Here is a 23,142-nt window from a genome sequence, read left to right as displayed (position 1 = left end):
AAAAAGGATGCTATTGTTCAAGGGCCATTAACAGGCTATACTGTTGCACCGTTTGGTAGAATAAAAATGTGGATTTACAGTCATGAAATAAATGTAGAATTATCAATTGAGATTACAACTCCCCACCCCTGCCCAGATTTTTTTGCTTTAGCAAAGAGTTTTGTTAACCAATGTCTGCCTAAGAGAGAGACTATTTCACCTTTCAGGAAAGAACATTCTAATGAAGCCTGGAGTTTTTAACCCAAAACCCAACTGATTTAACTCAAAGAGGAAAAAAAAAAAAAAAAGAGGCACTAATATATATTCTGGGCCAGTTGATACTGAGTTTGTTTGCCTCACCATAAGAGAATGCCTACCAAAGTCCTCTTCCTAGAAAGATGTATTTTAAACAACCTAGATGTTTCCTTGCTGATCACATATGCTAAATGCAATACACTGCAAACCCCCATGAGGCTAACTATGCAGTTGGAGTTTTATTGCAAATATACCACCCCTCTGTCTTTCCATCTGTTCATATTCACCTAAAAAGAATGGTGATATAATTGAGGAGTGCTGCTTAAACTACTGAATTCAATTTAAGATGGCAAGAGCCACAAAAGACCCGTCAATTTAATGGAACTAATATTAGACAAAAATTTAAAGACTAATCTACCCAAAATTACAAACTGCAAAAGAGTTTCTAAAGGCAAAAAAAAATCCCACTTCTCATTTTCAGCTCTCTGTGAATGCTGAGGGTCATGGTAACCACCAGTGTGAGACAAAATGAACCCTAAAAAAGAAGCATGAGTTGTAGAAATAATCACACTCCACCCACCATATATTGTATTCTTTGACAAGATATCTGTTAATATGCCTCAATGTGCAGCAAGAGAGCATTTTCCTGGTCATTGTAGCCTACACCTGTCTACAACACCACACCTGACCTATTTATGAGCCCTGATAAGAAATTAATTTTAAGTTTCAAAGCCCAGGTAGCTATACAAAAGATATTTGAAAAGCTTTTATCAATAGCTTATGGCATATAAAAATATATAGTCTTTTAATGACTTGATATTTCAAAATAGCGTTTATCAGAAGACAGATCCTTTCCTTTCCCTCCAAAATCCCAATCACTGCTACAAACAATGCAGCTTTCCTACTTCAGGTAACTAATCAAGTATTGGAGCATCACTTCACCCACTTCCAAAGTGAAGTGGTGACACTTACAGCAGCAGCCGTGATTCCTGGGAAGATTCTCAGAAGTCCAACATTCCTGTTCATGTTGGTGTGAACTCGAAATTTCTTTTTGGTATTGGCTCTCCACACTGTTTCCCAGTTTACTATGAAGAGAAATGGCCTTTTTAATTTAATATTAACACGTACTATCAAGTACACTTGTAGTACTTCATGATTGCAACTTTGTTTTTAAAACCGTTCTTATGTAGGGGACTGATGAAAGACAATGTATTTTTTAAAGAGGAAATGAAGGCCCATTTAAGACAGCAGAAATAGCAGTTGATCTAACACGCCTTATTTATTAGGTGCCACAAAATATATCCTTAAGACCACATTCAAATCAGGCTCAACTGTTTCATATTTTAACTTTAATTCAAAAATAGTCTGGATTACAAGCTGTATCAGTATTACTAGTCAATATTCACAAGTTAGTGCCCTTCAAGGAGATATTCAAGATGTATGCTTGCTTCAATTCATTGCATTTCATAGCAAAGACTTCTAAAATTGATATTTTAGGCAATGACCATTAGTGAACAAGATGGTCTATCGGATACAAAGCTGTATACCTCTACTACAATCTCTTCAAAAGAGAAGTCTGCTTGCTGTGAAAAGCATATGAGTGCTAAACCTGATGGCTTCTTGATGCTGAACACGCCCTGTTAGTGCCACCTCTCCCAGTTCAGAGTGCTCAGAAAGCCTCAACCAACAGAACATCATGCCAGTCTAGCACAGGTGAGGCATTTACTTGTCATACGCTGACCTGAACTCCACTGTTATGTAGCTGGCCTGATATCAGCCTGGATTCATGTTCAGAAAACAGAGCTTCATCTTCTCAGAGATGAGAGATGACAAATGCAGTTACTGTTGCTCCTAATCACCTCCAGAGTTTATTAGGTAGTTACTAACGATTAAATAAAATAGCAAGGATTCAATTAACTCCGATTATACATTTAGAGCCAGAAGCCAGCTGTTTAACTAATAGTTTGTTTGTGTTGCGTTATTAGAAGCCAAGTCATGCATTATTGATTTCAAAATTTTACTACTTCAGTGTAGGAGCACAGCATTGGTAGCGCTGACGGCTCCTACAAGGCAGTGGAAGAGGTTTAACAAACAGCAGCCAACAGCTCAGAGCGTTGTGCTTCAAAGAAAACAGACTATGCTGTAAAGCTGCTGTTTCCCCATCGTGAGTTAAGCTTTTTAGATTTTGGAGAAACTCCCAAGCAGCAAGACAGATAAAAGATCTGCGTGCATAATACTGACTTGCTCTCAGCCATGCAGAGTTACTCACACCAATTACTTGCAATCAGCAGACAGCCACTTGCAAAAAAAAAATTCAGAGTACATTTAAAAGCCTCCATTGAAGCCTACTCTATTGCCCTCTTACCAGAGATACTAAAAACTACACAATCCATTAAGTCAGGACAGAAAATAGCAGCCTCCTATAAGATTTTATGAACTTCCCTTTCCTGTTGTGGTGCCCTGTCAGCAACTAAAGCCTCTGTTCTTTCTAAAAACTGCCATATGTCGTTAAACAGGTCACAAGCAGTTGGCTTGGCATCATGTTTGTCCAACCAGTCACACTGGAGCACATGGATTCCAAATGCCCTGGGACTGTGAGAATACAAGCATAGACCATTTCTACAGTGTCTTTCTTTGTGCTAAGCTGTCCAGCACAATTCTGAAACTAGCTGGCTGGACTTAGTATTTAGCCAAGTAGTTCTCAAAGGCCTCCATGAGCTTTCCAGAGCGAGTTAGAGACCTGCAGGAGGTACAGGGGTAAGCGCAGAAGCCATGCATTTGTGCTACATGAGCTTCATAGGCCTGGTTAATCATGTTAAGAGGCAGCAGCATCATGCAATAAATCCGTTCCTCTCAACTTTCTAACACAAAAGTTAATTCTTTAAAAGCAGCCTCCTCTACAAGAAGGGATGGCAATAAAATTGTATCACAGCTTGCTTTCTTTTATCCTCCATAAGGTAGGAGTCCCTGCCAAAACTTCACAAATGCATACTACTACGTTTGGCAACTGTCAGCATCCCTAATGCCTGTAATGAACTTGAAGAATGAACTGAGTAAACCTGCCTTGGCATGGATCACTAAGATACTGCCAAAAGCAGAAGACCAAGGAAAGAGATCAGAGGATAGGTTCAGAAGTCAGACCTATACCAGGCCTATACCTGTACTCTTGGAGTACACTCTACCAAATAATATATCATCTCCAAGATAAATTTAATGCATGCAGACATAGTATAGTGATGTAATTCCAAACTGTATTTAAAAAAAAAAATTAAAGATTGCCTCTGAGTTAACATTCGCTTGGTCATGAACCTCGTCAGCCTACATAACGTGTTTGGTGCTGCAGACTCCACAGATGTCAGTTTTCCATTAGCCAAATAAGTCTAAAAGGCAGAACAAAGAGCAAATGTGATGCAAGAGCCAAAGACAAACAAATATACATAAAAGCCTGACTTCACCTCAGATTTATTCAACTCTGTCGAATACAGTGAGGCAGAGCACCATGCAGGGGAAAAAAAAATTTAGAACACACCCTTTGCATCCTGAATCTCAAAAATTACATCCCCTAAAAGGAAAAGTATTTATGTCACACAGTTAAGTTCAAGCATCTCCACTGTACTGAATAAACCAGCTGTCTTGCAGCCTATAGTCATATGACACAGCAATCTCCTTTTTTTTGTTAAATTAAAAATAAAAAAAGTAAGAATCCTTAACAATTCTTAAGTAAGAAACTCATATACAAGCACGTGAAGTACAAAAAGCTGTCTTTATTGGTGTTCATAACAGTTTTTTTTTCCTATGGATGAGCAGCTAATAAGGGATACTCAGTTTTAGCACAGCACAGAAAACAGCAACCTGTTCTGACTTGGATGGCCTGTGCTTGCAAAGAGTTTAAGTGATACAGTGTACTGCATTATGCAAATATGGATGCAAAGCTGAGGAACAAAGGTAAGCTAGCTACTGGTGTGGTAAAGCAGAAAGTAAGTTTTTTAAAGCAATGTACATAAAATAAAGATGTAATGGCTATTTATATACTGTATCCAAAATGGTTTGGGATAGATTGCATTATTCAAGGAGACTGCATTCAAGATGTTAAGGCCTTTTGTTTACTCTTCCAAACCATCACATAAAAATAGATTTTCCAGTCTCCCTCTACTTACCAAAAACTATAGCCTTTAAATTTAGAGTCAAAAAATCACATCCTTATCTTATGCAGCTTTATTATCATACACACGCACAGAGAAACACNCCCAGCTTTAGATGAGCAAGTGTGTCAGCTTCCTCAAGGCTTTCAACTTAGCACAAGAAACTCCTGTAAGAAGTGAAAAATGCTAGCCCAGTCTCGAGCTCAGTAAGAAACCCAATGCTGATGGCAAACACTTTTGCGGCAGAATCAGAAATCACAGAATCACAGAAACATTTCAAGTGTGGTACACATAGAAATAACCAAAAATATTTCTAAAATCTCAAAGCCTATCAAATAAAAGACCTTGCCTTATTTCTCCCATATTTTGAAAACAGGGGAGACAAGGAGGAGTCTTCCACTTGAAATGTATAAAGATTCTCAGTATATTTTGTAACTGATTACTCTCCTCTATTCCTGACTGTCCTAATGAAGCACACATGAAACTTGCTTTGTTGCTGTGGCTGGACTTTGTTCATCACAGATGCATGTAACTTCTGGGAGTGGTGCACATGTACAGGACAATATGATGAGAAACAACTTGTGCAGGGGACAAGCAGCCCGTGTGACTATGTGCAGATGTGGTACAGCAGCAGAAGGTTAGAAGGCCCTTTTGGGCTCATCTACCCATCAGTCTCATTGGAGAAAAGCTATTAGTTACTGGCCAAGTCTGCATCTTGGATGGCAGTTCTGGTTATTTATATAAATATATAAATTTATATATTTATATAAATAACCAGAACTGCCATCCAAGATGCAGACTTGGCCAGTAACTAATAGCTTTTCTCCAATGAGACTGATGGGTAGATGAGCCCAAAAGGGCCTTCTAACCTTCTGCTGCTGTACCACATCTGCACATAGTCACACGGGCTGCTTGTCCCCTGCACAAGTTGTTTCTCATCATATTGTCCTGTACATGTGCACCACTCCCAGAAGTTACATGCATCTGTGATGAACAAAGTCCAGCCACAGCAACAAAGCAAGTTTCATGTGTGCTTCATTAGGACAGTCAGGAATAGAGGAGAGTAATCAGTTACAAAATATACTGAGAATCTTTATACATTTCAAGTGGAAGACTCCTCCTTGTCTCCCCTGTTTTCAAAATATGGGAGAAATAAGGCAAGGTCTTTTATTTGATAGGCTTTGAGATTTTAGAAATATTTTTGGTTATTTCTATGTGTACCACACTTGAAATGTTTCTGTGATTCTGTGATTTCTGATTCTGCCGCAAAAGTGTTTGCCATCAGCATTGGGTTTCTTACTGAGCTCGAGACTGGGCTAGCATTTTTCACTTCTTACAGGAGTTTCTTGTGCTAAGTTGAAAGCCTTGAGGAAGCTGACACACTTGCTCATCTAAAGCTGGGTGATGGGACTCTTAGGTGTTGGTAACGTAGCTAAGGATATGGCCAAGAATGCAGCCAGTTATGGGATTTAGAAATCCACTACGAGCCTCACCTAGAGAGGGAACAGTGTGAAAAATGGATATCAAAAACGAAGAAGAGAGTTGCAAGGGTAAGAGAGGGAAGAGGACTAAGCTTCTCCCTTTCATCTCTACCTCTGAAGTAGATTGTTGCTTTTATATGCTATGCCCGGCCACGAATAGCATTTCTCCTCATTCCTGTGTATCAACCAACCCATGATCCCATTACGGTTCCCACTTCCTCCATCCTGCCACTTCTCCCCTTCTGCTCCTCTGGAATTTTCATTCCCAGCTTTGTTAGAACTGGGAAGCCTGAGGAAGAGTTTCTGCAAGTGGCCTACTTTTCCTGACATCCTCAGGCTGCTCTCCATAACGCTGAATCAGCAAGAGTCAGCCCTGTCTACAGGAGGATTAAGACATATTATATAAAGTCATTTGGGAAAAAAAAAGTAGAAAGATGCTGGATTTGTTTGGTTTGTTTTTAAATGACCAAGTGGTTCCTTGTCTCCATGAAAGCTTCATACAAGGACTCTACAAGCAAACTAAAGGGAGACAGCGATGTTTCAAACAATTACTTTGGACAAAATAAAGCAGCACTAGTAGACTGCACATACTATAAACTATGTTCTTTCAAAATGAAACAATCCTTCAATAGTGACACCGTCATCTTGGATAAATGATGCTACTCCAACTGGGTAATCAACTGAAGCAAATAAAAATAGAGCCTATCACACCATCAGTTTTTAAATCAGAAATCCCCATTGATACCAATGAGGCATTTACTGAAGACATAATGGGACCAAATATGGGCCAAGGGAAGTGCTTAATAACTTTCTCATTTTTCTACTCTGGACAAGGAATCACAAAACAAATCCAAGGGAGAAATAGCACACAATTTGCAGCTTGATTTCATTACTGATCAGTCAGTAAAAAGAATTTATTTATACGTTATTTGATGCAGTTAATACAAACCCAAGAAATAAGATTCCCCCAATTTACTGCAGCAATCAACTGGCAGCATTTCTGTTGATTTCAGATACATCCTGTTTGACACAGCACAGTAACACAACAGTGGCACACTCTCTACCTGAGAGATGTCTTACAGGCAACTACAGTATTACACAGGCTTCCTCAGTTTGCATCTGGTTGCTACAATCACAGCACTCTGATCCTGGAACTTTGTTAAGTAACTCCCACTCATTAAGTGGAAGGGATAAGTTTATATTCCAAATTGCAGAATGCTGTTCTCTAGTAGTAGAAACCATCATAAAGGCACATTGCATGGCACAGGGCTAGAACTCCTACTGCCACTAACAGCACCTAGCAAAATTGAGGAACACCCTCCTGTTCCCATTTTTTTGTAATAATGGAGATTTTGATCAAGTCCTGCTCCTATTTAATACATAGTCTACTCAATAACATGTTATATTTTTCAAAACTGTTCTTTAGTATATTTTTTGGCAGCTCCTCATTTGGCTAGATTCCAAATGTGTCTCTCTTCTCCCCTCTCCAAAGAAAGGGTGCCATTTATCCAAGAGCAGACATCAATGTGTTGATGACTTTGCAAATGGGTACTGAAACCTTCAGATAGTTTTTCCCTTCCTTAAGAAACTGACACACAGAAATTACAGGGAACCTGAGAAAGTTTGGGGGGAAAAAAATTTCATACAATGCATATTTTAGGTCTGCTGTTTTCAGTGTGCTTGCAGTTCAGACAGGTCCCAAATATCCAGTAAAACATCTTACACATTGGCATGCATCAAACAGAATCTGCTGAAGCTGCAAGTACTCTGCAACGACTTCTTTGCTTGATTTCAGAGCCCAGCATGGTCACTAATGAGATTAAACTCTTTGTTCTTTCAGTCCTCACTCCCTCATTTTTATCTTTAGACCAAGCATTTTCATGACACAGGGGCAACGTTCCCTCTGGTTAGTCTGGATCTTCAGTCAAAGTCAGTCTAGCTCACATCTATACTCAATACATAAATGCAGCTGAGTCACAAAATCTCAGTTGTACTAGTATTTAAACAGGTTCAGAGCAGATGGAGTCAAGCTACAGAGCTTTCAAAGACATTTTTGAGATTAAAAATGACATTTCAACTACATAGGCAGAGATTCTTTTCAGTTCTATTGCATGTGGCATAAATTACATGGCTTAAGAGATGATGTTGCTTACTTGTAATATCAACCTCAGCATTTGCAAGTGGAGGCAGGTTAGGTGAGGAAAAGGCATTGAAACTCCCAGCATCCACCTTAGTCACCCTATTTCCCCTGTACAGTTTATTATAAAAATACAGGCACACCTGCAAGACAAGTAAAGAAACAGGTCTATGAATAAGCCAGTAATTAAAAGATGCTGTAGATAAATACTGTAGTCCGTCCTTTATAAAGTGTTTTCTAAATGTTTAAAGCAACTCAGAGGCTAGTAGATGTTTACAAGTCTAACCCTTTCAAAAAGAGCTGGCACACCTGTCACACATTGGTTTAAGAATTTAAAAACAAAACAAGTTAAGAGTTAACTAGTTTCATAATCCTCTCATGAGACATAGTCTAGGAGACAGAAAATTTGCCTGAGTCTACTTCAGAGATAGAGGAAAGAAACAGTGGACTTTTAAATACATTCATGAGTTATATATTAATTCAGAGTCCAAAACATAACATAAGGCCTAGGGAAAATGAGGATAATTTTCAAAAGAGGTACCACACATAAATAATTATGTTCCTTCTCAAACCTCCTAAAGTTTGTCAATTGGAACTTGAAGGAAAAGAGATACCTCAAAGCTGTTATCAGTTCTTCAGATCTGGGCCAGTCAGCTACTGTTGTTGTCTTACAAGAACTGGCTTTGGGAGCATGGCAGACGTGAAATGAGGTGAAACCTGACCATTTTTCTCTCTGACTTTTGGGCTGCACAGCACAAACATCTTTAAAGGCAGGGTGCTGAGACTATGGAAGTACTTCCACGTCCACCAGAAGTATCGCTCTCGACATTTCAGTCTTCAGGAACTAGAGCTAAAAGACATACCAGTACTAGAGCAACTACAGAATTTCAAAGTAACATTCAGTTAAAAAACTGACTTAGAAGTGTTTCAGACCCCACATATGTGCAAGAGAACTTCCGATTTCAAGTCTCTTGCAATGTACAATTTCAGACTTCATAGTCTTTACAGATTGTATATGAGCAAATGGGATATGACCAATGCAAAAACAGCAGCTGCTTTGCCATGCAAGGACTGTTACCTCAGTGGAATACATTCATCTTCCTGTTTAAGCACAATTCCTTACTGCCTACCGGATATTTTGTGTATATAAGTATGTGTCCTGGCTAGAGGGAGAAATTAAGCTGCTGAGATGGTCTTCACAGGCAAACAAACCTCAGGAATCACAAACTGCCCAGCCATCAGCAATGCCCCCAGAAGGTTGTCTCGGCCGTCATTCTGCAACTCGTATATGGGCACCTGAAGAGCAGAGACTGAAATTACACCCTGGCCCTTATGGAAAGCCTACACAGCAGAAAAAATGAGTCCAACTTATGCAATACAAATATATGAATAATTTATGTAACAATGATTTATTACAAAAAAAGTTTTCTCCATCCAAACTATTTTAGACTGCAACAGATGGCAAGATTTCTCCCTGTGCTTAACAGACTTTTATAATTTAAGTGCTTAAAAACTGATATAGAGATGATTCTGGTGTGATTAAGCATATTAAGACTGGTTCAGGAAAAATATAAAAACTAGAAAGAAGTCATAGTTGAAGTGACTGAACATGGGAGAAGTGATGATACAGAGAAAAAGCAACAGCCCCAGATCTGCAGATCTGTCACTATGGGCTCCACAACAGCTCTCTTGCACCATCTTTCCTCACAGTATAGAAAAACTGAGCCAGCAGGTTATTACTGACAGAAAAGGGCAAGATTAAAAACAGAAATTTGGTCTGCTGAGTGATGACTTCCATGCCTTTTCAGATTGCCTCTTTATTAAGAGAGAGTCAGAGCTCCTTTCAGCAATAAAAAAAAGAAATCACATGCTCCCTTGCTAGATCATATGTCAGGCAGATCTCCAAGAAATACAGCCAAAAAGAAAGCAAAACCTTGACTGTGATGTATCACGACCAGACTGCCCCACGTCAAGAAAGTAAGTGGGAGCCTACTCCTTCCTAGACTTTTGTATTTTGACTTCAAATAGACCACATGTGAAAGGGAAGTTCTGAGACTGGGGAGGGGAATTTTACAATGTGATGTTTCATCTCTCCTTTGTGATTAGAGCTGTATTTTATACTCAAGCAAGCTATTCTAGTAAGACAATCCCTCCCCCTCAGACAATATGCAAAGGGCTGATCTCCAGCTAAGAGAATGAAAATTAATAAATGTAGTCTTCAGAGGAAAGGAAACAGACCATATTAGATGCTTTTGGAATAGAAATGATCAAAAATGCATCTACTGCATAGAGTTTATTTAAAAAAAAATTATAAAAATGCAACAATGAGCAACATAAGTCAGGATAACAACTGATGAAGTAAAAGCAATAAGCTTCAGGGCTTTAAAAGGAAAAAAAACCAGCTAACAACCAGCGGCCACCTGAGGCTGGAGAGATGCTTCTCATATAAACTGATTAATACACAATGGCCAATGACAGGTTCTTATATCTTTCTCTGAAGCATCTGGCCACAGACATAATGAACTACTGGTCTGACTCAGTACAGAGTTGTAAAGTCATTAATGATAAAATTATGGGGCAGATCCTCAGCTGGTGAGCCCGCCAGTTCTCACTGATTTCTGTCAGCACTGTGACCACTCACCCTGGCCTGGGGCCTGCCCTGCACTACTAAGCTATACAGTGATAATCAGGATACAACCAAGTTTTGCATATAAAAACCAAAAATGAGGCTTCCTGCTTCAACTACAACTTAATTCCATTACCTGAGATCCTGTCAGAACAACAGTTTTACCCAGGTTCTCACACATGAAGGATAAGGCTGAAGCTGTATATGCCATAGTATCAGTACCATGAAGGATCACAAAACCATCGTACTTTTCATAGTGCTCCTGGAAATGGAGAGACAGTTTTCACACTGTTAGAGCAATGTACTGGCACCAGCAAGTGAGGTACATAGTACATTACTTTCACTGATGCAGGCAACAGTTTAATACTTGGAAGGGTCCTGCACACATAATTCCTCCTAAAGTTACCCTATTTCCAGATTAAATAAAATTAAGGGTGAATAGGTCACTAAGAACTAGAGCCAGTAATTCTAATTATGGAACAGTCAAAGAGATTCTTCCATGTATACATATTAATGCAGCATTTTTAAACCAGAAGACTGCTAATTAGGAAAAGCTTAGCAATGGCTTTAAACAGGAATGTTAACACATGCAAATTAGTTGTATAGTCTGATTTCTTGTTGCCGCTTTTACTTTAGGGATTACACCATTTACAGGAACAGATTAGGCAAACCAAGGCTATCATAACATACAGATAAAAACAGTCCATTTAATCTGAGTGGCAGACAGGCAAACTGCCAGTGTCAGAGTGCCCTCTTCTGATGGAAAGTCATCCTTTCCGTAGCAGAAAGCAGTGAAGAGGCTTCTTGTTCATTAATGTGTGTTCACTTCCTGGTTTTTGAGAAGTCCCTTTAGACTATAAAGCACATGCAGATGTAAAAATGACTTTTATAATAGTTTAAATCTACACACAATTCCACACAGGAGTTTTTTTAATGCAAACCCATGAATCACACAGCTCATCCTATTAGAATAAAGTCATCTGCTGGCTTTTGGAGGAAAAAGGGATTGGTTCCTCTAATTTAAGAGTGATGGACATCATAAATGCTGTAGTGAGAGACTCTGATGTAATTTGGTAACATGGAAAGGACTACATAGCACTCTTAAGCAGATATATGCAGGGCTAGTGTGGAGGGAAAAAAGGATTAAACAAGTTTTTCTTTTATTTACACTTCTTATGTCTCAGTAGGCACACACCCTTGGCATGTCCTGATAATAAGGTCACCTCCACACTCCCCTGTAGGTTTCTACTTGTCCTTTTGCTATTCCTTCACTGATACTCATGTCTACCTGTTGCTACCTGCTGGAAATTTCAGGGGATTTCTGCTTATCTCTAACAACTGAGCCAACAGAACAACTGCCAGTGTTGCAAGATCTTTCAGTAGACTAAATTACAGCCTGATGCAAAAAGCATGGTGCAGCTATTCACCAACACAGTAACAAGGTTAGTAGGTTTCCAGAAGGACCAAGATCACAGGAATAGCCACTTGTCCTCTCTAAATCAGTATGCTCACCAATGTTTTCAGCCTTATGAACCTTATTAGATGCAAAAGAACATAGTTTGGTTTAAGCTTTGTAATGTAAAAGATCAGACTGGCAATTAAGGAGACATCCCACAGAAACGTCTTGGAATATTTCAGTGTGGAAAGTCATCAGCATGTTACAACTGTGCCAAGCACATGTCCAAGATGAACACAAAGTGGCAGTGTCTGTGCACAAGCTGGAGAGTTGAAGTTTCTTTTTTTTTTTTTTTTTTGCCTCTGAGCACTTTTAACGTGGACTACACGAACTGGACACTGCTACATAAAAGAGAAGCTGCAATCCGTGTACAAGAAATAAACACTTTTCTATTTTTTTTAATAAAAACTAATATGCCAGTAAGGAAGAAAGGCAAATTCTCTCCTGTTCAGCATGGGATTGTCTCTTTCTCTTGGCCCTGGGCTTTTCCCAGCTGCACCCCTGCTCCATCCTAGAGGCTTTCCACTTACACACCAGCTACACCTCTTCTTTGCCCTGGCAAGATGCATTTGATAGGAGAAGCAACCTCCCTAGTTTGGTAGTTTCAGGATTAGAGAGCCTAAAGGTGAAAGACTGTTACCTGGATCTTCAGCATCATTCCCCACATTATTAAACTGTTCACGTTCATTGCTACTGTGTGGTCAAAGAAGGGAATTTACACTATAAAGCCCCACTATCGCAGAGAGAGCAGGAGGGGGAGAGCAGTATCTTCCTAGTCCCATAGTTAGTTATTTCTAACAGCTATTTATGAATTCCTGGTGTGAAGCATTTGAAGTGTTTTGCATTTCTGCTTTCTTAAAAGCACACAGCTAAGTTCAGACACGGGGACAGGAGCAGAGAAATGCTGATTTTTTTAATCCGGAGAAGGTTGTCATGAATTCAACCATATATGCAGAAATATATAGGGCTTTAAACATGTCTCACTGTGGAAAAACCTAACGTTTTTTCTACTTGTTGCAAAGTCAAAGCTACTCAAATCCATATGTGTCCAGTGTAAGAAAGGCATGAAGATATGAATTTATTTTCTATGTCGATAGCCAACTATTAAGCTATTTGAACATTCAAATGATGTGTAACTAAGAAACCCTCAATTAAGTCACCTACACTTAAGGATTTCATTCAACATTTTTGGACAGTTAATTCAAGTCAACATTTTAAAACACATCGACCTACATATTATGCAATTATGCACTTGCAATTGCATATGCAGTTGCCTACCTTATGCAATTATGGCTGCAATTTTTCTCTTATTTTATTGTGTGGAACTATGGCATGGCTTATCATTGGAAGAACTATATAACTTTAAGGAATTTGCAAAATTTTCAAAAGAAAAAAAAATTCAGCAAACCTTGCAAGCAACTAAGTAAGGTACTTAACATTTACATTTAAAGAAACATATATACATATCACACTACTGAACTATCTCGCTCAGCATACTGGATATACTGCTGGCTTTAAGTGACAAATGAATTCTTATCCCACACTATAGTACCTCAAGTTTCTTTGCAATTTTGGCCCAGTCGTCTGGTGTCATGTTGGAAGAGTCAAGTAGTGGTGATAGCTCAAGGATTGTGTAAAAGATCCTTTTGTTTTGCTTGGAGACGCTGTGAAGAAAGAGAATTGGAAAAAAAAATTCTTAGAATATCATCTCGTCACTTCTGATTTTTTCTTTGAATCATCATTTACCCTTTTCCTCCCCATCTTCCAAATCTAGGTGAAAAAAAAGGTCTTAAATTTGGAAATTAAATTCCAAGTTTAGAAGTTCATGGCTTGATGTGGTTTAAAGCACAAACACTTAAATTTAATTTAATAATAAATAAAATTTAGAAGGCAGAGAGGAGTTGTCAGAACTAAAGTCAGAAAAGAAGAACCCAGACTTACACTAAGTTTGTTCTGACTTGTAACAGAAGTTAATACGAAGCCTTAGGGTTTAAAAATGCTTCATAAGCTATTGAGAGGAATCTATAAAGCTCCTGATGTTCATAGGGGGGATGCAAGAGAAGAGTTGCAACAAATTTCTCATCCTTTGATAAATATAAATAGATACCCTATAAACAGATACTCTTTCCTGACACAAAGTGTATCTTAAGCGTTTTATGACTAAGATTCATTTTTGTAGCTTTTAGAAGATCCATTAATTTTTTCTGATCTCAGATTTCAGAATAAAACTCTCTTGGTTCTTCAGATGAACTGTTGCCTTTGCTAGTAATAGGCTAACTTTGTAAAAGCCCAGTCCCAGACTATTAGACCTGAGGTCACCTTATTAAGGAACTCTGCTCTATGGTGCCAGCTATGCCTTCTTATGTGGAGTTTAAGGATGTGATAATATCAAAGATCTTAAAATACTGGCATAGGCTGAAAACAGAGACCTCAAGACCATAAACAACTCACTGGCGATCAATTACTGGCCACTGAACAAGTGCAACCTTGACAGCCAGGAAATGACTGCTCCAACTATAATAAAAACAAGCCTCAGCAACTACGCAAGGGAAAAAAATTCCAAACCAAACCAAAACCAGTCAGGCAACAGGATAAAGTACCTGTGGGGCTGAGGAATGTGACAATTTCAAACATCATGCAGTGTGTAGCCCAGCAGACAGAGACCAAGGATTAAAAAGTGTTTAGATACTCAAATATCTTACAAAAGTATGCAATCCCAAATTTGGAGGTGACTTATCAAAGGCAATGGTGGCTATGGAATTACAGTGGATTGCCTTAGCTCTAAGCATGTTGTCTGCTCTCCTGCCTTCAAGGACCACAGCTCTCCCTTCCTCCACCTGCCTGTATCAAGAAATCTAACTCTTCAAAGACCTTTGATTTGGCATCCAAATGGACTGCACACAGAGCATGTGTTATACCCCACAGAAAATGCTGATTTCTCCACATTAACCTTCTAACCTCTCAGAATAAAGTCAACTACGTATAAATTCAATTTGGCAGTTTAGATTTGGGGAAATAAAAGAACCCTAGTACTAATATTTTCTGCTACCTTTCTGAAGCTTAGAAGATGAAAGAATATTCACCATTTTCACCCATTCTTAGATGAGCTGGAATATGTTTCTAATTCCAAATGATGCAGCCAACATGCTGCACATTCTTGTAAAAAGTCCCTCTCCATCTTTCTTGCAAGTTCCCTTCAGGTACTGGAAGGCCAGAATTACACCACCCAAAGCATTCTCTTCTCCAAGCTAAACAAACCCAATTCTCTCATCCTTTCCTCATAGCAGAGCTGCTCCATCCCTCTTATCATCTTAGTGTCCCTCCTCTGGGCTTGCTCCAACAGCTCAATGTCCTTCCTGTGCTGAGAACCCCAGAGCTGGATGCAGTGCTCCCAGTGGGGCCAGAGCAGAGAAGAGGGGCAGAATCCCCTCCCTGGCCCTGCTGCCCACACTGCTTTTGATTCAGCCAAGGATACAATTGGTTTCCTGGGCTGTGAGCACACACGGCTGGCTCATGTCCAGCCTCTCATCCACCAACACCCACAAGTCCTTCTCAGCAGGGCTGCTCTCAATCTGTTCATCCCCCAGCCTATGTTGATACTGGGCTTTGCCCTGACCCAGGTGCACCACCTTGCACTTGGTCTTGTTAAACCTCAGGAGCTTCCCACGGGCCCCATTCTTAAGCCTGTCCAGATCCCTCTGGATGGCATCCCATCCTTCAGGTGTGCCAACAGCACCACCCAGCTTGGTGTCACCTGCGAATTTGTGGAGGGTGCACTCAATTGCTTCATCTGTGACATTAAAGAAGATATCAAATAACACTGATCCCAATATGGACCCCTGAGGGACACCACTTGTCACTGATGTCCACTGGGACTCTGAACCATGACCACTACCCTCTGGATGTAGCCATCCAATCAACTCCTCATCCACTGAACAGTCCACCTGTTGAATCCATCCCTCTCCAGTCTCTCACCCAGGCACAGAGGTGGTGCTCACAGGTCAGTAGTTCCCAGGGTCCTCCTTTCTACCCTTTTTAAAGAGAGTACAATATTTCCCTTTTTCCAGTCATCTGAGGCTTCTAATAAATTCTGCAGACCCACTCCCCTTATGAAGCCTGTAAGACTGTTACATAGAGCAGAGAGAGCATTTAAACAATGTGTTTAAACTGACATACTGTACCTAAGAAGTTAGACTTCACATGAAAAATTGCCTTGCTGGATATTACATTTACACATGCTAAGAGTAAAACTGGAAGTCAGATTGTAAAGAAAGCTCCCCTGAGAATGCACTCCCTAAATAAAACACAACATATCAACAGAGAAACCAGACTTGCCTACAACTTCTGATGCCTCTCACCAAAAAGAGAACATATAATTCCTCTTACATCAATGTTACACACAGATATACAAAGTTCACAAAATACTCCTATTTTCTCCCTTCAGGAACTCACAATATTTCTCAACCATCTAGTTAAAATATCACTTGGCTAACACAAAAGACAAAATGGCAAATTGCCATGACTAACCTCCAGAAACAGCACTCAGCAGTGCCAGAAAAACAAGACAAGATTGGTTTTTAAACCTCAGGTTTTTGATGTGAATGATTGTTTTAAGCTTTTCTGTTCTTCGTGAAAAAGATGTGCCAAGAGAAGTACATTTAGGACTCAAATTGGTATACTAGTGCAGTTTTGTTTTGTTTATAATCCCTTAAAGGATTTAAAAGTTATTCAAGCACAGAATCATCAGAGAGCCCCATTTTTCTTACTGTAAGCATCGTATTTAACACAAACTATATGTTCCTATAAATACTACTGCACCAGGAGTCCATTAGTTTTCCCTTTACTACTTTTCCTGCTATCTGCCTTTTAAGTGGTTACTTTTAAAAGCTTTACATAGAGACCTCAATACAAAGTAGAAAGAAATTATTAAACCTTACATTTTCTTTGAATATCCTGGTTTTCTCTTTAAAGATTAATGAATATTCATTTTTACTCTTATAGCAAACCAGCTACAGTCCCATTTAGTTTTGAATGACTGTGTAAAATCATCCTTTGTGCAAAGCTAACATGTTTACAGGGGTACAGTCATTCATCACAGCTGGGGAATATTTCAAATTAGCATACTGCCCTCTAAATAAAACCTATAAGCTTCTTAATCATTGTCCAACAGTTAAGAAGAAATGCAGATTAATTATAAGCCTATCGCTTATTATCATAACGTTGCATAAATTTGGGAAAAACAATCACCTTTTAGGGCTTTTAAAAACAGAAGGCCTGCAGAATTAAAGCATGAGGCCTATTCACAGATGCATTAATTACATGCTACTTTTTCAGACATATGCTGAAGATAATTCACATGGAGCTATATGTAGCTTTCTTAGTTTCTGTAAAATATTTATATGTTTGCACAGCAGCAAATTAATACGAAAAACAAGGGAAAAAATGCAGAACTTAGCTGTCCAGAATGGTTAATTGCTGCCTAACTTAAAAGTTACTTCTCAGGCAGTTCTAGGGCACTTCATTGCAAATATACCCAAACACATACTTTCTATCATGTCAGACATGGTAGACTTTTTCCTTTTAAGCCAATATAAGCATTTTTGCTAATCTCATCATGGATTCTTCATGTTAAATATCTGGACGTGTGATTATCTGAAAATTAACACAATACTTCCTAACCCTCCCTCTCCCCAAGGAAATTATACTTACGGGAGCACCAGTGTGTTCTCTGGAAATTCATGGCAGTTGTTCAGTTTTGTTTCCTGGGCATATGCCTTATCATGCAGCATTGGCATTTTTTCCAAGCTGTTTACTAGTTTATTGGCCTCGGGAGCAAGTCCTTAAAAATAAAGAATAAGAGAAGTAAATAAAGGAGCAGGGATGGAAGGAAGCAAATGGCAAGGAGGGAAGAAGTCACAGAGCAGTTTGCCCATCCTTCCAAATTAAATTTAAATAGTCTACTGCCAGTTTAAAAACATGAAAATTGGACATAACTAATAAATATCCATGCAGTTATCCTTCTCTTGACTTGAAATAAATCCTTTATTTAAGAAAAATAGTGTTTCAAATCTCCATATCAAATATTTATGCTTTCCCTATTTTTAATTGCTGCTTGTCTGCAAATACTGATCAGCAATAGGGACAGGAAGCCAATTTTTGCAACTGTAGCAGAAAGCTACTATTCTCTTTTACATATGCCATAGCTATTATTGCTATTACTATTACTTCTTAGTGGCAAAAGACTTACAAAGCACTGAGCATTGTTTTGTACTATCAGGTTGTGATACATACTAGATACTTTCCACTAGCAGGTTTAGGACTGAACATCTGAACTGACAAGACGTAGAGAAGGTGCATAAACTGCTGAACAGAAAAAGCTGAAAGCGTGGATGCATCTCAAGCTCTGCTCACCCTCTCCCCTCCTGTGACTGGGCTCTGCCCCTCTGTGGCAGGGGCCCTAAAACAGCTGAGACTTAAACTAGCCTAAGAATACAGTCAGTGCTTGGTGGACCCTGCAGGTGTCCTGGCTGCAACCAGGTATTTCAAAGGGTGCCTGTACACCATTCTATATCAGCCAGAAAGGCACCTGATTTTTTGACGTTACAATCCTCAGCATCATAGAACTGAGTTCACTTGTGAATCTAACCTGCATCCCCCAGTACCCTGCTTCAGGAATAACAGTGACAGTCCTGGCATCCAGAATCAGAAGACACTGTTTTTCTGCAGTGTGACTTTTTGGGATGTTTTTCGTTCAAGGAACTTTTATCAGAGATACTCCCTTCTGGACTTCAAGATTCTATTGGTGGTACTGTCAAGTTCAGTTTAATCTTAGTGAATGTGTTTCATACTACCTGTTCAAATGGGGAACAAACTGTCAAACCTCATTATTCTACCTCTGGTAGTTCTACTTATTTCTAATTTGAAGCCAGGCAATTCCCTCCTACTTCCTAGTTCCGTTTCTTTAAACATAACTCATCCAAGTTAGCATCTGTATTTTTCTGCCTCACCTTCAAAACAGCAAAGTTTATTTTAAGTACTCCAAAACACAGAGACTATTTTCAATAGTATTTTTATCTTTTTCCACTTACCCTCCAAGTTGATGGAAAAATCTTTAAGAACTCCCTAATCTCCCTCCTGGCTTGCCTTAAATGAAGTAGCAGGCCTCTTCATAGCCAACTTCCTCACAGGACAGCAACAGCATTTGAGTGGATTTGTTTGGATTCCTGCCAGAATTCTCTGTTTTACAAAATATACTTAACACACTTTCAAGCTTTGGGTGTTTCATTCATTCAGCTATAATCCCTGCTTTTCCTATTAAAGATGTTCCTAGCTTAGTCACAAATGGCCACTTCTGCTGCACTTGGGCATAGAGTCATTTTGGCTCAGAAATGCAGCCCAGTTTCAAGTGTTTCCTGGGTGTTTTCTGATTATTCTTCTGCTTGTCCAGTGTTATCTTGCTCTGAATACTGACAATGGATTAGACTGTTTATTTTTTGTATTTGCCACAGGAACTGGAGAGCTGATGCACATTACTTTTCTTTAATCCCTTCATAAATGGCAGCTTCTCATCTCTTAATCACTGATCTGTCAGGGTTTTTCTCTAATTGCTTGCACTGAACGTAAACTTTTTTTTTTTTAAGATGTTCTGCAGATGTATCCAAGATGACCCACTTACAACCCCTGCAGTCCCCTACGTGCATCCACATCTAGCAGTGCTCTCTGCTTTACAGCAGAGAAGCAAACATGGGGGAACTCAAGTGCAACTGTTTTAAGAACACTTCTACTTTATTATGCATGGAAAACAACTTTTGTGAGCCAAGCTTGTTAACCAAGTATTTGAAGCAACTTCACCCCTGCAGAGAAGAGGCAGGCTGGGCAACTTGTCCAAAGAGCTCTCATCAGCTTCTGTCCTTTCCCTCTTTAGCTGGCCAGCCCGGGCATCATAAAGCAGGCAGACAAAGGCAGAACAGCAAACAAGCACCTGTGGCCAAGGAGAACAATCATGGTTCTGTCCCACCGACAGTTGAGGCCTCTGCTTTTCACCCTGGTGCTACAGATAACACAGTTATAGCCACCTGCCAAACGAGACATCCTACAACCTGTGCTGCCACAGAGAACAGGGAGCTGAAAAACTCTGATGCAGTGGGACTCTGCACCCAAGAAGCCACAGATGCTTGGGGAGAAGGACCATGCTGTACATCAGCATGCTGAAGTTATCCCCCAATCCTAACAAACTCACCACACAGAGGAATGCAAAGGACATTGCTAAGCCAGTTTTGACTTGTGTAACATCAATACAAATGGCACGTACGTCTATGGTGCCACATCCCAAAATTAAAAACTACATCTTGCAAAGGCAGAGAAGCAGAAAGCATTGCTCAAAATATTAATTTCAGCAGGTGTAGTCCTTGGAGCTTTCAGAAATGAGGTACATAGATTTCTAATAGGAAAAGATTTGGACTACAGCAGCCAGTCCTTTGGCAATCTAGAACATCTAGAAGAGACAGATAAATAACTGTTACCTAGGCAGACTCTATTTCAAGGTAAGTAATCTTTCTAGGGGTATTTAGCTTAGTTCTACTTGGATTTGTTGGGTGCTTTTTTCCTTAGTATTTCAGGTAAAAGCCAGGAAAGAGATCCAATCCACACACCCAAGGAAAAGATCTTCCTGAAGGCACCAGCCAGGAGAAGCATGAGCACAAACTTGATGGAAAGATCAGTATCACAATAACCTCACCATGGAGTGCAGGAAGATTGTCTTTCTGAAATGCACTCCTGATAAGCCAAAAAAACTGCTGTAGGAGGAAATAAGTAGGAGGAAGACATTTTAAAAATGCACTGAAGTGGTTTGATGCAACCGGACATGCCTATCTCGTATTGGCCTTTTTAGCCACCAACACGCCTGCAACAAACATGGGTAGAGCCCTTCCCAAATCTTCGTTCACAAAGCCCAGCCATGATGATGATGATGATGAAGTGGCTTGACAGCAAAATCATGAATACTGAGACTGTCTGCTCCTAAGTCTGCTTGTCATCCAACTCAAACTAACTATTCATCCTCTGAAAATTACTCCTGAGCAGGTAACCTGTAAGTGTGCAGAAAGTCCAACTGGTTCAAGACATGCTGGAGTTGCCAGATGTGTACAGGTCAACTGCAGAAACTCTGCAGGAGGTTTACAATCAGATATCATGTTGATAAATGACTGCTTCACACATGTACAATGAGCCCAAGGAATGTGATTCTATCGGTCTTGCATATGGGGGCAGTTCTGTACAGAAACATATTCCTTGCAGAACACATTAGGCCTATCAAACCTGTCTGATTTTAAAGAGTAATCCATCTTCTCTCAGCAACTGGAAAGGCCACAGAAAACCTTGTAAGCCTAGACAAACATTAGTTAGGTAGAAACCTAGCTGGATCCCTTGACTGGTAGCAGTTGCTGCTATGAAAGGCTTTGTGCAGCTGGAGGAAACTAATTCTGTTCACACTGCTTCCAATAAAACACTTGTAGCTCTAGGTAGGATTGTAAACAGGCATTTTCCATCCACAGGTTAATAAAAGAAATGAGCATCTATAGTATTTTTTTTTCTCTTAAAGCATGCTGCCTTTCCCATGCCCTTTCACCAGCCTCTGAACACTAAAGACTGCCAAATATTCTGAAAGAGGTACTGTGGCTGCTCTGCAGCTAGATCTGTGTATGAAAAGCAGGTCGAAACCGTCACCAGGATACAGCAAGTCAGCATCATTGAATCATAACTGTTAAGATTGTTTGCACTTGCTTTAATGATTGACACTTGTAAAGCAAAAGTAAAAAAAAAAAAATATACAAGATGAGAGGAAGTTATAAAGTTCATTTATAAAAGAATGAGACATGTGATTATAATTTGTTTGCTTAAAGAGTCATTTGGGAAGCTGAGGCAATAAAAGCAGGAAATTATTTTAGCATACACAATGCAAACTGAGAAACGAAAGTCACCACATCATTTGAAATATGGACTTTTTTTTACCACTTTGATAGATTAAACACAAAGATGACAGCTATAAAAAAAAAAGCAGAAAAACACTTTAAAGCATCTTCCCTACAATAATAAGAAGCAGCCAATCACCATCTTCTGAGAAGAAAGGACTTGTTAGAAAAAAAAAAATCAAGTCTAGGAAGCTCCAAGATGAAGCACTGAGTGTACTCATTCTACAGATGAGCAGCAGAGACCATATTTCAGGCAACTCTGTAGTAGGGATCACAAGTACCTACACTTCTGAATCCAGACAGACACAGGCTCTGGAAGGCCTGGGATGCTCCACTGCTTTCCAAGTGAAGGAGGGAAGAAACTAAATAGATATTCATCAAAATCGGACTGATTCCCTCTCACTCCCACTCCTTACATTTCACTGGTTTCCTTTAAAACAACGCTGGCAAATGCACAGCCCTACAGCAAGTCAGACTTGACTGAAATCCATTCTTTTCCCTGGACATATTTGTTATTTGATGCTTCTGTCATCCCTTAGGACCTGTGCCTACTGAGTGAGGGTCTAGTGGTGCTTAGGTACCACTCCAACCAGCTTCTGGACTGGGGGCCTGGGCAGGTATCAGGTGAATTTTGGGCACCTATTTGCTGACATTTAGGAGCACCTGAAAACACATGGCATATACAGGTAGGTAACTAAGAAGCCTTTAGATAAAATGCAGTCAGTATACTGATATATCTCAGAGTTCAGTTTTGGATTTAAACATGTTTCAGCTGGTGGGAGGGCATTTGGCATATCTACCCTCTCATCAAGGTAAGTCTCCCCCTCCCTTGGTAGGGTAAGGCAAAACTCTTCAATGATTTCCTGAAAGAAGCCAACAGCTGGTGGGAGAGCAGCAGAAACCTGCCCCAAGGCAGGTGAACACTGACGCTGCATCTGATCCCGCCCGTCCTGACACTTGGCAGCATGTTCGCTGCCACGCTCGCATCCAGCTGCCAGGTCACCACCGGAAAATCCCTGTCACGGGCACCAGCTCCAGCGGCCCACGCTCTTCCCAGCAGGAATGCCAGGCACATGCTCTCTGGGTGGCCAGGGACAG

At 39.8% G+C, this 23,142-nt stretch overlaps 1 protein-coding gene across 1 annotated transcript in view; it reads right to left on the bottom strand.

Moving 5' to 3' along the window:
- Positions 1 to 20,339, bottom strand: part of ASPG (asparaginase) — a 43,857-nt gene extending 23,518 nt beyond the window's left edge. The window contains exons 1-8 of the mRNA XM_018082154.2: positions 20,316 to 20,339; positions 19,928 to 20,057; positions 17,786 to 17,915; positions 13,629 to 13,740; positions 10,757 to 10,882; positions 9,207 to 9,290; positions 8,011 to 8,137; positions 1,207 to 1,319 (exon numbers count right to left, since the gene is read on the bottom strand). Coding sequence (XP_017937643.2) covers positions 1,207 to 1,319; positions 8,011 to 8,137; positions 9,207 to 9,290; positions 10,757 to 10,882; positions 13,629 to 13,740; positions 17,786 to 17,915; positions 19,928 to 20,057; positions 20,316 to 20,339 — 846 coding nt within the window. The remainder of the gene's footprint in view (positions 1 to 1,206; positions 1,320 to 8,010; positions 8,138 to 9,206; positions 9,291 to 10,756; positions 10,883 to 13,628; positions 13,741 to 17,785; positions 17,916 to 19,927; positions 20,058 to 20,315) is intronic.
- Positions 20,340 to 23,142: the final 2,803 nt, after the last annotated feature.

Source organism: Manacus vitellinus, unplaced genomic scaffold (assembly GCF_001715985.3).
Source record: "Manacus vitellinus isolate BGI_N305 unplaced genomic scaffold, ASM171598v3 scaffold_6_pilon, whole genome shotgun sequence".
NCBI classification, from domain to species: domain Eukaryota; kingdom Metazoa; phylum Chordata; class Aves; order Passeriformes; family Pipridae; genus Manacus; species Manacus vitellinus.
The sequence above is the reverse complement of the archived record's forward strand: the minus strand, read 5'-3'. Positions and strand labels throughout refer to the sequence as shown.